Source organism: Thamnophis elegans, chromosome 3 (assembly GCF_009769535.1).
Source record: "Thamnophis elegans isolate rThaEle1 chromosome 3, rThaEle1.pri, whole genome shotgun sequence".
NCBI classification, from domain to species: Eukaryota; Metazoa; Chordata; class Lepidosauria; order Squamata; family Colubridae; genus Thamnophis; species Thamnophis elegans.
The window spans coordinates 139,492,457-139,506,873 of record NC_045543.1 but is presented as its reverse complement, the minus strand read 5'-3'; the positions used below and the strand labels follow the sequence as shown (position 1 = coordinate 139,506,873).

General features: G+C 45.5%; 1 protein-coding gene across 2 annotated transcripts in view; it reads right to left on the bottom strand.

Moving 5' to 3' along the window:
• Positions 1-14,417, bottom strand: part of DYM (dymeclin) — a 266,534-nt gene that overhangs the window by 122,876 nt on the left and 129,241 nt on the right. For both annotated transcript variants that reach the window (XM_032213699.1, XM_032213700.1), the window contains exons 12-14: positions 12,219-12,344; positions 6,194-6,307; positions 4,273-4,367 (exon numbers count right to left, since the gene is read on the bottom strand). In XM_032213699.1, coding sequence (XP_032069590.1) covers positions 4,273-4,367; positions 6,194-6,307; positions 12,219-12,344 — 335 coding nt within the window. The remainder of the gene's footprint in view (positions 1-4,272; positions 4,368-6,193; positions 6,308-12,218; positions 12,345-14,417) is intronic.

Sequence of the window (14,417 nt, the reverse complement as noted above, 5' to 3'; positions counted from 1 at the left end):
ATACAGTGGTCAAGAAATTAAATACCCCTGTATCATATACATGCAAGAGGCATTAAGGTGGTTTTTAGGACCCAGTTATCCATGCTATCCAGACCCAAGATCCATGCTGTTTATCAGCAATCCTGGAATATAAAAGCACAAGTGCCCCTTGTTTTTCTCTCTATAGACTTACGACCACAACCGAGCCCAAAATTTCTGTTGTTAAGTGAGACATTTGTTAAGTGAGTTTTGCCGCATTTTATGACCTTCCTTGCCACAGTTGTTAAGTGAATCACTGCAGTCGATAAGTTAGTCACACTAACTGTTAGTGTGAAGTGAAGTTACTGTGAAGTGAATCTGGCTTCCCCTTTGATTTTGCTTCTCCAAAGGTTGCAAGAGGGGATCACATGACCGTGGGACGCAGCAACGGTCGTATGTACGAACCAGTTGCCAAGCCTCTGAATTTTGATCACATGATTGTGGGAATGCTACAAAGGTTGTAAAAGTGAAAAACGATCCTTCCCGCCCCCCCCCCCGCCCCAGCGCCATTGTAACTTTGGTCACTGAATGAACTGCTATAAGTTGAGGACGACCCATGTTCCAATGTTTCTCAACTTTAAGTTGTGTGGACTTCAACTCCCAGAATTCCCCAGCCAGCCTTGCTGCCACAAAGGTTGAGAAACAGTGCTCCATTCAGATGCCAGGCAGAAGCGATGGCTTTGGCCTGTGATTTTTCTGAGAAAACGTTAACACAGCACTCTACAAAACTATATAAACACGAGAAAGACTTGCTGCAGAAGTGGCAATGCTAAAAGAAACAAATAACAGATTTTAGAGCTCAGAGTAAGCCAAGTGGGAACAAACATCCTGAAGAGATTTCTAGAGACTAAGCAAATAGACTTGCAGAGCCCAGTGGAAGGCAGTAGGGACTGGCGGATTTCCTGCACCGTGTTGTAATGTGATTTTCCACGATTTCAGTCAATACGATAGACGTACTGTGGTTTGTAAACTCTGCCTTTCTAGCTTTAATGCAATGAGGGTAGCCAGCCACAACCGCCTGTTCAACAAAGCACAGTTGAAATACAGGCAATCCTTGATCTACGGACGGTTGCTTAGCAACCGTCAGAAATTAGGATGGATCTCCCTGGGAATACTTATGACCCAGATTCACGGTTATGATGATTGACAGCCTCCCCGCCCACACACACAGTCATATGACCGGTTTTTAGACATCAGGCAAATGGCTATTTGCGGCATCCTGTGGTCATTTGACTGTATTTTACAACGTTTTTGCAAAAAAAAAAAAAAAAAGAGCATTGATTTCCGGTTTTCAGAAATAACTCGCCCATTGCGAAGCATTAGTTCATTTAACTAAATTTAAAATTTTAGGTTTTAAAGTTGGGTTGATCATGTTGTAGGTGATTTATTTATTTATGATCACCATGAATTACAATGGGGAAGAACAGGGATGGGGAACCTTTTCAGCACTGAGTGCCCAAACTGGAACATGCGTGCAAGTGCGCGTACCAGAGCACTGGAAACCCAAAGACCAGCTGTCCGGCATGCGCCTGCCTGTTTTCTGGCCATTTTCAAGCCGTATTTCAAGCCATTTTTGGGCTGTTTTCAGGGCCAAAACCAACCTGAAAATGGCCCCCCAAACGGCCTGTTTTTTTGGCCGTTTTCAGGCTGTTTTCCAGTGTTCCGGTGCCCGCGAAGACCAGCTGGTGATGGTGTGGGTGCCCACAGAGAGGCTCTGCGTGCCACCTCTGGCACGCGTGCAATAGTGTGTTCCGGATCTTAGCGCCTCCATGACGCTCCAGCTGCTCAGCGGAGTGTCACGCAGGTGCTGTACACGGAACCCCAAAGACTTAAAAGACTGATAAGTAGCTCCGGTGGGCGGGCGGTCCCTCTGGAGCACCGTATCAGAACGGTATCTGGTGCTCTGGGCAGGCTCCAGTATGCCCATACCAGGGCGTATCTCTTGCAACCCACCACTGCACACATGCCATAGGTTTGCCATCATGGGGGTAGGCCGTAACTTGAGGACTCCTCACGTACTGTCAGTGAACCTAATTGGGTTAAAGGGTATCCTAAGTTTCCAGAGAGAGTGGAAGGAGGGGAAGGGAGGAAGGGAGAGCGAGCAGCAAGGGCTGGCATCCAAGCGTTCTAAATTTCTACAATATGCAAATAGACCTGTGGTCATAAGTGTTTTGTTTATTCATTAACATATTGGTCTTCCTGTAGGAGAATAGCTATTTATTTATTTATTTGCGCCCCTCCCCCCACCCCACCCCCACCAGGAGGTTCCTCTGAGCAGCTTACAACAATAAAATGGGGGAAAAATAATAAAAAACGTAACGATAGCAAAGGAATAAAATAATAAAAAACAAACAATAGAAGTACAATAATATGAAATTTTTAAAAGGGTGGAGTGGGGGAGCAGAAAGCACAAGGGGGGAGATGGGAGTCAGCTAATTAATCCAGTAGCCACCTCCAGTGATGTTCTCCCCTATTGGGGCCCTGTAGGAGATGAGAGGTTGAGCCCGAAGGAGGGGTCAAATGTGTCATCAGTCTCAAATCCCTTTGCGCTCACAAGCACTCTAAGTCCAGCCCACCTTAAATTCTGTTGACTCTTATCTATTGCTAACTTGCTTTGACCATTGGTAGTTCAAATTCTTGTAGAGAGATTTAGCATATAATAAAACCTATATATTCATCTGAACTGCCTGGACTCCTGATTTCCTTCTCTTGAAAGTCCTCAGACCAACAGGCAGAGCCAGGTCTCCAAATCCTTGCAGAAGGATTGGAGGGTGGGGGAAAATCTCACCTGGAAGGGGAGGGGGGAGGTGTGACCCTTCAAAACCGCGCTCGACTAAACTGCGCTCGACTAAACCGCGCTCGACTAAACCACGTCGCTGATGTCATCAACAGGGCGACAACAGCCAGCACGGAGAAAGAAGGGCGCTTTAAATAGCGCTTTGAAAGGAAGCTGATTCAACTTAAGGTAAGGGATAGGTTTAGGGTTAGCTTTAGGGTTAGGTTAAGGGTTAGGGTTAGGTTAAGGGTTAGGATTAGGTTTAGGGTTAGCTTAAGGGTTAGGTTTAGGGTTAGGTTAAGGGTTAGGTTTAGGATTAGGTTTAGGGGGGTTAGGTTTAGGTGTTAATTTTAGGTTTAGGGTTTATAGCATGCTTCTGTCTCCGCGCTGTTGTCGCCCTGTTGATGACGTCAGCGACGCAGTTTAGTCGGGCGCGGTTTTGTCGATGAATCGGGGGGAGGCAGGATAGATAGGATAGATTACCTAGTTTTTTAAAAATTGTGTAGGTGAGATTTCCTAGATCAGTGATGGCGAACCTTTTTTGCCACCGAGTGCCCAAACCGGAATGCGCATGTGCGCGCATGCATGCACCGGAGCCCTGGATGCTCAAAGACCAGCTGGCCGGTGCGCATGTGCATGCCAGCCAGCTGATCTTTGCATGTGCTGGAGCGCTGGAAACCAGAAGACTTGGTGGCTGGCATGCGCATGCGCGCCAGCCACTTCGTCTTCCAGCTTCTGGTGCGCACGCTCATTCGGTTTGGGCACTCGGTGCAGAAGTACAGCTGGCCACAGGTTCACCATCGAGGACACAATGATGTTCAAGCAATGGACGAAAGGAACTCTGAATGTTTGGGGTTCCATGTTAAGATTAATTGTTCAGGCAAGTTGTATTAAATTCTCCAAGTTCGGAGTCATATGGATACCCTTGCATTGGCGCACAGCAACAGATGCCCCATGCAGGTCTAGTGAGGAACTGGATGTGTAGAAAATAATTGTGCACGCTGCCTGGTCTTCCCAAATCCGATTTACAGGGAAGAATTTCCTCTGCCGGCAAATCAGATGAAGAAAATTCCTCAAAAACATTGAATTTTCAAACATTGAAAAGGGGCATCATGCAGCTTCATCAACCCACATAAAATACTTCTCACAATTGCAAATAACTGCTATGCTCTTTTCCTAGGCATCTGTGTAACAATCCCACTTATTTCACGTAACTCAATGGTATATTCATCGATTCAATACTGAGGAGGCAGCTCTTTTTCCAACACGTTTACTCACACCTTGCTTTTCCTCAGGGTAAGCACTACGAATGTTTGCCATCCATACCATCCGTAAACATTTACTCTAGACTCCGTGAAGCTAAACAGAACCCCTGGGTCAATATTTAAATTTAGGGATTGGAGGTTAAGGGGTCTCTTTCCGGCAGAACTTGAAAACAAAACTTAGGGGAATTATTCTGCACAAGACTTGCATTTTACCTGATGATTCTCTGCGCGGCATACTGATGAAGGGAGCGGAACTGCGCGGACATGTTAGCCAGAGCTGCCAAGCAATTTGTATGAAGGTATTTGTCCTGTTTGAGATGAGACCGAGGAGGGGGGGGGAGGAAGAGGGGGAGAAACATACACACGCATCAGATTATCCTTCCTGTACACTGCAAGGCCTGTTGAAAGGAAATAATTCCCTAGTCTTTTTCTGTTTACTGCAGGCAGAGTTGCAATAAAAACAACCCAAGGCTTGTGTTCTGATTCGAGGGCTAAGTCTCATTGATAGCTTAAGTCAGGAGTGTCTAACTGAAGACCCGTGGGATGAATCTGGCCCGCAGGGTGCTTAGACCTGCCCCGCGGGCTCACCCTGGAAACAGCGGAGGATTGGCCTGCAGTGCCTCTGCCAGCGAAAACGGAGCTCGGGAGGATTATGAGCAGCCCTCCTGGGCTCCATTTTCGGCTATGGCAGCCTCTTGCAGCCCTCTGCCAGTGAAAACGGAGCTTGGGAGGACTATGTGCAGTGCTCCAGGGCGTCGTTTTTGGCCACGATGGCATCTTGCAGCCCTCTGCCAGTGAAAACGGAGCTTGGACCACGTGCAGTCCTCCCGGGCTCCCTTTCGGACACAATGGCCTCCTGCAGCCCTCTGCCAGTGACAACTGAGCCCATTACTGGCAGATGGCTGCAGGAAGCCAGCATGGCCGAAAACAGAGCCACATTGAGTGATGTCAAACTACACCCCCCCCCAAAATGGATGAGCCGAGGTGGCGCAATGGTTAGGGTGCAGTACTGCAGGCCACTTCAGCTGTTATCTGCAGTTCAGCGGTTCTAATCTTACCGGCTCAAGGTTGACTCAGCCTTCCATCCTTCCGAGGTGGGTGAAATGAGGACCCAGACTGTGGGGGCGATATGCTGACTCTGTAAACCGCTTAGAGAGGGCTGAAAGCCCTATGAAGCGGTATATAAGTCTAACTGCTATTGCTATAAAAAAGTCAAACAGAACCCTGATGTGGCCCTCAATGAAATCAAGTTTGACACCACTGGCTTAAGTCATCCTAGCTCAGTACTCGACGTCCACGGGTCATATAGGGGCCACCCCTGCTCTAGAGTAATGCAACACTGGGGTTTCATTTCAGATCTCTTTCCTTCTTAGCTCTTTAAAAAAGAGAAAATTCCACAGGCTTTTTACTTTTTTTTGTTAGGTACTTGGGTTGCTTGTGTAGAAAATGAAATAGCTATTCTACTTGAAATAAATCCCAACTTCATGTTGTGACCTGCCGGTGGCCTGCGAAGCTCACAGCAGAGCCGGACAGTGAGGAAATTGGGGAGGAACATGGGAAAGTCCTGGAGTCTGGGGAAAGCTCGGATGAGGGCTCTGCGTCAGAGGCAGAGAGGAGGCCAGGGCCATCTGGGAGTTATATGCTGCCTCTGGAGTCTCCAGAGTCGGACAGCAGCGAGGCAGAGGAGCAGGCTCCCCCTGTTCCCAGTGCGCGCATGCGCAGAGCTGCCAGAAGGCAAGGAGTTAGTTAAAACAGAAGGGACAATTCGGGAGTAAGGTTTGGAGGTGATTGGCCCCTCCCATAGGACATAAAGAAGGAGCAAAGGCACGTGAGCTTTTGCAGAAAGCAACTTGGTTCATGCTGGTCAGTTTACCTTCTGAAGCTCCGTTTGGACTCTGCTCCATGTGGCTAATTGCCAATTAAGTCTTTGGCAGTGTTTTCAAAGAAGGCAAAGGTGGGTGCTTATCAGTCTTATCCTGAAAGACTTTGGCAGCCTATTGTAGGACTCTTTTCAACTATTTGGGACTATTTGGGAATATAATTCACAGCCTTTGTAATAAAAAGGGGTTTTTGGACCTAATCGTGTGCTTTTTATTGTATCAGGAAGCCTAGGTAAGAACACTTCAAAACTTACCCTCGTCCTTGTCATATTGTACTGAACGGTCCTTATCACGACAAGAATCAGAAGACTCCCCAGTGAAATTTCTGTTAGCACCCGTTCTGAGTACCAAGTAATATTTTTCAATATCTGGAAAGAGAGAGAGAGAGAGAGAGGAACAGAGTGTATTAACCTTGACAACCGAAAATCACACTCTCCATTCAGACTCTATTTCCCAAGGTAGAGAAGTGATGAACAAAACCTCCGGCATGATCTATATGCCAATGTAAAATATTTAAAATATATATTTTTTTAAAAAAAAACCCATGGTCTTCAAAGACGTTGAGGCCTGACAGTCACCGAAACCCCTCCCGCAGAGAAGAATTGTCAAGAAAAGCATGACTGTGTTGGTTGTTTAACGGAACAATTTGAGTAAGAGTTAATCTAATTGTGTTATATACTGTAATTGGAAGGCCAGCCGAAGCTGGGCAAAGACCAACTAACCACGGCTTCCATTTTCCTACTCGGAGTCCAGGGGGATCCCGAAATGGTACATCTGCTTATGTACCACTGCAGCTAACAGAGCACAAAATGACCTCTGGAAAACAGTCACACCTTCTTGGGATTTAATTTTCCACTTGTTTCTCCATATCTTTATAGCCTCCGGGCACTTAGAAGACCACGTTTTCTAAAATATCTTTGGCTTGAGCCCAAAGAAGTATATCTGAGAATACCTTCACCCCAAATAGATGATGTCGCCTAGCAGATTCACATAGACATTGAAAAACAGGAATGAGAGAGAGAGGAAGGGGGGAGAGGGGGGAAGGAAAGAGGGGGGAAGCAGGGAAAGCGGGGGAGAGAGAAGGAGGAAAAGTTTGAAAGGGGGGAGAGAGGGAGAGAGGAAGGGGGAGAGAGGGGGGAAGGAAAGAGGGGGGAAGGAGGGAAAGCGGAGAGAGAGAAGGAGGAAAAGTTTGAAAGGGGGGAGAGAGGGAGAGAGAGAGGAAGAGGGAGAGAGGGGGGAAGGAAAGGGGGGAAGGAAGGAAAGCGGGTAGAGAGAAGGAGGAAAAGTTTGAAAGGGGCGAGAGAGGGAGAGAGAGAGGAAGGGGGAGAGAGGGGGAAGGAAAGAGGGGGGAAGGAGGGAAAGCAGGGGAGAGAGAAGGAGGAAAAGTTTGAAAGGGGGGAGAGAGGGAGAGAGAGAGGAAGGGTGAGAGAGGAGGGAAGGAAAGAGGGGAGAAGGAGGGAAAGCGTGGGAGAGAGAAGGAGGAAAAGTTTGAAAGGGGGAGAGAGGGAGGGAGAGGGAAAAAAGGAGGTTGAGAATGGGAGAGACGGGGGAGAGGGGAAAAGAGGGAGGCAGGGGTGGTATACACTTACTTTCCCTACTGGTTCGCAAATATGAGCATGTGCGGGCTTTGTTCGCACACACCACCGCCACACATGCACAGATCCTTCCGCGCATGCACTTTTGGCGAAAAAAAGGTCCTAAATGGGATGCCATAGAGCCGGGTGCGGGTGGATGGAGCCACTTGTGATTTCCGCTACCGGTTTGGGCAGTCTGAACTTGTAGAATACCACCTCTGGAAGGAGGGAAGGAAAGAGAGAGAGAGGAGGGAAAGAGAGATGGAGGGAGGGAGGAAGAGAGGGAGGGAGGTTGGGAGTGGGAGAGAGAGAGGGGAGAGGGAGAAAGAGGGAGGGAGAGAGGGAGGGAAGGTTGAAAGGGGGAAAAGAAAGGGGGAGGGAGGGAGAGGGAAGGAGAGATGGAGGGAGAAACTCCACCCCTAGGGAGCAAAAAACAGGCCAGCCTATCACAACTGGACTCCCTCAGGAAGAGCTGGAACTATAGTAATATTTGGGGGCAAAGGTGCTCGTAGGGCTTGGCGCCTTTGGGATACCGCTAGGTCAGTGAGTGGAGCTCTGCCGGGCTAGAGGGGGGGGTTGCGGGTGGCTGCTCGTGAGCGTGGTCACCTCATGGCTGCTGTGTTGCACTGCTGCGACAGCTGTTCACCCCTGAGGCTGTGCCTGGCTCTTTGGGAGCCCGCTCGCAAGAGAGCTGCCGCCCAGCAACCCCAAAAGGATAGCGCCCCCAATAATAAGACCCAGACCATATTTTGGGGGTCAAAAGAAAATAAAACCCTGCCTTATTTTCGGGGAAACATGGTACCATTCATACTTGGATCTCAGTCACCTTTGGGGCTTGGGGGGAGGGGCTTCAATTTTTTCTGCTATCTCCGCCCTTCCTTTTAGCCTCCACCAATCCTCTCTCATCCCCAGAGACGCAGATTAATTCCAAGTCCCAAAAGGCACCATAATAAACAGCTCCGAAAGTACACAACCAGCACATATTTGCTTTACGTGCAAGAGTTACAGGAAAATTACTGTAAAGGAAAAGCCAGTTCACTCTCGCATGGTGTGCTTTCGTTTACTATCCGACTGTAAATCACCAAGAGATTCTGTGTTCATCGAGCAAGTGGGAAATCCTCAACGGTTAAACTCTTAATGTGCGTTTAACTAAACATTGGACTAACTTGTTAATCCATCCTGACTGTGAGCTTAACAGATGAACATCAGAAATGTCCTGTTCTCAAGTCTTTTCAAGAATGCCAGACGCTAGACTAATGAATCACCAGCTCACAATGAGCTACCTTCAGCTCACACACAACGTCAGTGACCTACCCCTCCCTTCCCTTAAAGTACTTGAGCAGGGAAGGATGTAGCATTTGCTTTCCAACTTAATTAAAATGATTCTGGAAAGGTAAGCAAAGGAGGAAGAGTTGATAATCTTATGGAAGATAGGATAATTATATCAGCGTGTTTCCCCAAAATAAGACCCATCTGAAAATAAGCCCTGGCACGATTTTTTCCAGGATGGTTGTAATATTAGCCCTACCCCAAAATTAAGCCCCTGTTAAGCTTGTCAGCCAGACAGGATGCATTTAGTACCATATTTCCCTGAAAATAAGACCTAACCAGAAAATAAACCCTGGTGCGTTAATTAATCTAAGACCCAGTCTTGTTTTCAGGGAAACCTGGGTATGTTCATCTCAGATCATCAATATGCTTTTAAGGATGAGTGCTATTTTTACTCAGCCACTATTAATTGTTAAAGTACAGGTAATCCTCGCAATACAACAGTTCTTTTAGTAACTGTTCAAAATTACGAAGACATTCCCATAGTCATGTGTTGTGGCCCGGCAGGAGCCGTTGGGGCTGCCACCAGACTCCGACAGCGACGGGCCCTATGAGTCGGCCCTGGAGGATGTGGAGGACCCTGGACAGGGTTCCGACTCTGAGCAGGGCACAGAGAGACTGGTTGGCCACGAGGTGGCGCCTGAGCCTTGGATCAGTGGGGAGGAGACAAGAGAGAGCGATCCAGAAACCAACTGTGAGTTGTTCTGGGATGCACGCCGCCAAAGGGCTACTCGGCGTCAAGAACAACTACGTAATTACAGGAGGTAATTACGCTCAGCTGATGGTCATTAAGCTCCTCTCCCAGACTATAAAAGAGACTGCATGTGCCACGCCCTTCTTATAGCAATAGCAATAGCAATAGCAGTAGACTTATATACCGCTTCATAGGCCTTTCAGGCCTCTCTAAGTGGTTTACAGAGAGTCAGCATATTGCCCCCAACAATCTGGGTCCTCATTTTACCCACCTCGGAAGGATGGAAGGCTGAGTCAACCCTGAGCCGGTGAGATTTGAACCGCTGACCTGCTGATCTAGCAGTAGCCTGCAGTGCTGCATTTAACCACTGCGCCACCTTGGCTCTTGCAGAAGTCAACGCTTGGACTAAAGAGAAACAAACTTGGCAGGCTGGATTGCTGTCAGAGTTTGTTTGCATTGCTGCCAAAGTTTGTTGGCCTTCATGCCAAGGTCTTTATCTGTTTGTTTACTTGGCTTTCAGCCACAGAGAGTCTGAACTTGTTATTAAAGGACATTCTCATTTAAGCTTGTCTCGGCATTCGTTACTGGATGGAGGAGGGGGTCAGAACAGTCATGTGATCAGATTTGGATGCAACTGGCCTGTATTTATGATGATGAACAATGTTCTGAGATCATGTGATCACCTTTTGGGACCTTCTGACAAGCAAAATCAATGGGGAAGCCAGCTTCCCTTAACAACCTGTTACTTACTTAACAATTGCAGCAATTCACCTGCCAACTGTGACAGGAAAGGCCATAAAATGGGGCAAAACGTACTTCATGACTGTCTGGCTTAGGAATGGAAATTTTGGGCTCAATTGTAGTTGCAAGTCGAGGATTACCCATAATCAGTGATTTGTGAAATGGTACCTACCAAAATTAATCTAACCTCTCAAATCAATAAATTTGGGAGTTGTGAAGCCACAAAAGAAAACAAGGACTCTTCAGAGGCAACAAAATAGGAGGACGTGCAACAAAAGGGAGAATGGAAAATCCAGCCTGAATAATGGATTATTTTTATTTTTTCCTCTTTTTGACCACAGGACAAAAGCTGATCCTGTCCAAAGCTGCTTAAAATAAACAGAGCAAAATGTTGACAGAGAATCCTTTCGTCTGTTCATTTGTTCCATCCATAAATTCTCATGTCTCACATTTGATTATTTGTAACCTTCAGTCGGGCGAAATGCTGCAACATTGGGCAATCATTTTGGAACCAATGAACCTCAAATCGGCCAATTTACAGATTTCATCCAAAATCCAGGCCTCGTGACTCCCAGAGGATTGAAATGTGGCAAAGTAGTGGCAGCTTTCAGTGCCGCTACACTACTGTGGTCATGTGATCATCATGTCCGACACCCCAGTGGTGGGTTCCCACTGATTCGGGCCGGTTTGGCCAAACCGGTAGTGGTTTGGTGGTCTGGGTTGCTGGAACTGGCAGCGACCCAGGCCTGCCACATCCCCAAACTGGTTCTCCGGGCGCTGCCATAGGCATCGCCATCTTTTCAGTTCTGCACGTGCGCAGAACAATTTTAACTGGACTGCACAAGCACGCACAGCACGCGCACGAGCAAAGCATGCACAAACAAAGCGTGCATGAGCAAAGCGTGCAGTAGTGCCTGCTGGAACCCACCCCTCCAACGCGCCCTGCCAGCTTCCTATAACGAAACTCAATAGGGAAGCCATCAGGAAGTCGAAAGTCACTCTCACTGCATTTTTGCCTCCCTGAGGTTATTCGTTTTCTCTCCTTCAGGAAATATTTCAGAAACAAGAGGTCTAGAATATAGCAATAGCCCTTAGACTTATATACCACTTCATAGTGCTTTTACAGGCCTCTCTAAGCGGTTTACAGAGTCAGCCTATTGCCCCCAACAATCTGGCTCCTCATTTTACCAACTTCAGAAAGATGGAAGGCTGAGTCAACCTTGAGCCAATCAAGATCGAACTCCTGACAGTCAGCAGAATTAGCCTGCCACACTGCATTCTAACCACTGCGCCACCACGGCTCTCTATATAAGGACTATGATATTAGTTCCATAAATCCAAAGGTTTTATAATCAGTAAGATTTTTTTTAAAAAATTGCTCTGGATTAGTGCTATTAATTTCTGTTCTTTTTCCCCTTAGCAATTTTTCTTATATTGTTATTTGGATGGTATTCTTAACATTCTACATTTTTCAGTTTTATTTCAAAATAAAATAAAGAGAGGGATAGTGGTCTCTAATTCCACCTCAACAAAGTTTTCAACAATCGAAATATAACAGACCAGTCTTGCATTTAATAAGTGATGCAAAGTTGCCTTTGAAATTAAAATAACGTGAGCTAGTCATGACTAATTTTTTTAGTGGAACAATCAACTTCTTATCGTTGCATCTGCAACTGCAGTCACAACGAAGCGTAGGGCAAAAAGCTTGCAAAAATTCTTTACTTTCAATATGTTTTTAATTAATGCCACTTAAAAGGAATGAGTACATCCGAAAAGTATTTGGAATAAAAGCTGCAAGAAGAAAAGTAGATGAGAACCCATTAAAAAAAGCTGTATTGAGAAAATAGACATCCAACCCACGCATCTTCATTAAGAAAAACATTTTGCTCATTATTTTGTGTTCAATTAATCATGCATGCCTTCTGAATATACATAACTTACAATTTCATGAATGGATTGATTGAAGCCATCATCTTCAGTAAGGATTAACAAAATTATCAGTGCCATATAAACGTGATGGGAATTCCTTTCTTCAACGTGATAAAGAATCTCAAGAATCGGCAAAACCTCAAGAAGGAAAAAAAATAGAGATGAGTGCAAATTAATGTTAGGATTATTGGGAAAAAAAATCTAGACTTTAAAATTCTCCTGATTTTACCTGAAAAGTTAGTTTGATCTCAGGGTTAAGGCACCAGGCTAGAAAACAGATGACTTGGAGTTCGAGTCCTGCCTTAGGCATGAAAGGTAGCTAGGGGACTTTTTGCCAATCACCAGGCAACTGTGAGTTCTAGTCCCACTTTAGGCATGAAATCGGCTAGGTGGCTTTGGGCCAATTTCCTGGGGGCTGGAATTCTAGTTCTGCCTTACGCACAAAAAACTTTGGGTTAGTCCCTTTCTCTCAGCTCAGCCCACCTCACAGGGGCTTTGTTGTGGGGAAAATAGGAAGAGGAAGGAGATGTATATACTTTTTTTTTTTAAATATAATTTTTATTAAACATTATTACCTTTAAAAAACAAGAAGAAAAATACAACGACATAAATACAACGACATAAGCAAGACAAATCATACATAACAATATAAAGTAAAACATACAGATACAAATGCCATTTTAAACATACAACCCCCACCCCACCCACGGTGACAGTCATTCACAGCCCAGTTTTTTCTTTCTTTCCTCATTATTAGGTCTCTAAGCCACATCTTCTCATTGCAAGATTCAGGGATCTATTACGGTACCTATGTTAACTTTCCCCATTTTAAGTCCCTGCTGTTCTCCTAGTCGCCCACATATACCATAGGTTCCAGCTAAGATAATGTTCTGTTTCTCCTTTGTCCCTCAGCCAGCCCGTCATTCTGTCCATTTCTGCACATTCGTAGATCTTTTTAATTATAGCATCTGCCGACGGTATAGTGGTGGATTTCCAAGATTGTGCATAGGTTATTCTTGCGGCCACAATTATATGCAGGCTCAAGTGCCATATTGAACTGCTTATGTTATCTGGTTTGATGCTTAGTAACAGGTTCTCAGGTCTCCATTCAATGTTTGCCCCGGTAACCTCTTTTAACCATTTTTTAATCCTTTTCCAATATTTCGTGGCCTCAGTACAGGACCACCAAATATGATAGAATGTGCCCTCCTTTCTTCCACATTTCCAACACAATGGAGATAACCCAGGAAACATCTTGGCTAACCTCGTTGGGGGGAAGTGCCACCTATAAACCATCTTGTATATGTTTTCTTTGAATGCAGTAGATGTTGTAAGTTTAATGGTCTTACTCCATAGATCCCACCATTTGCCCATTTCAATTTCATAACCTAGGTTTCTCTCCCATACTATTAGAAGGCTTTTGTCCATCTCTTCATTAGTATCTTGGCAGGTCAAAAATTGGTAGATCTTCGATAACATTTTCTTGTCTCCACCAAACAAGATCTTATCTAGCCCCTGAGGGTTTGGGTAGATCCCGAAACGTGCCTTATCACTTTTAAGATGTATATACGTTTGAGTTGTTTATAAAAATAAAAAAGGCAGGATATAAATCAATAAATAAAAAGTAGACACCCCACCCAATTCATTTAATGATTGAGTTGCCAGTCCCAATTATAGGCGCTAAACAAAGGATTACCTGTAATGAACTTAACATTTGCATTTTTTTTTTTTAAAGTAAGTCAGAAAAAGCCAAACTGGCAAAATACAAAATATGATTCAGAAGGCAAGAAATAACCCAACATTTTGTCAAGGAAGTTTCATGACAAGGGGGATCGTTAAAAAAAAAAAAAAGGTGGGCTGGGATGGATTTAAATCATGTTTCTGTTTGAAGCCATGCAGCAAATAAAGGTAGTCCTTGACTTATGACTGGCTGCTTAGCGACCATTCAAAATTATGGCAGATCCCAAAAATGAGACTTACAACACAATTTCTAAATTCTGACAACTGCCTCCCCTACGGTCACATGACCACATTCTGGGTGTTCTGAAAACCAGCCCGCATTTATGGCGGTTTGCAGCACCCGACAGTCACATGACCACAATTTATGAGGGTTTGTTTTTTTCTCCTGGAAACCGGTATTTACTTCTGGTTCCTGACAAAAAACATTAACCCTGGTATTTGCTTGAAGGATCATCTAATTGGTCATGGGAA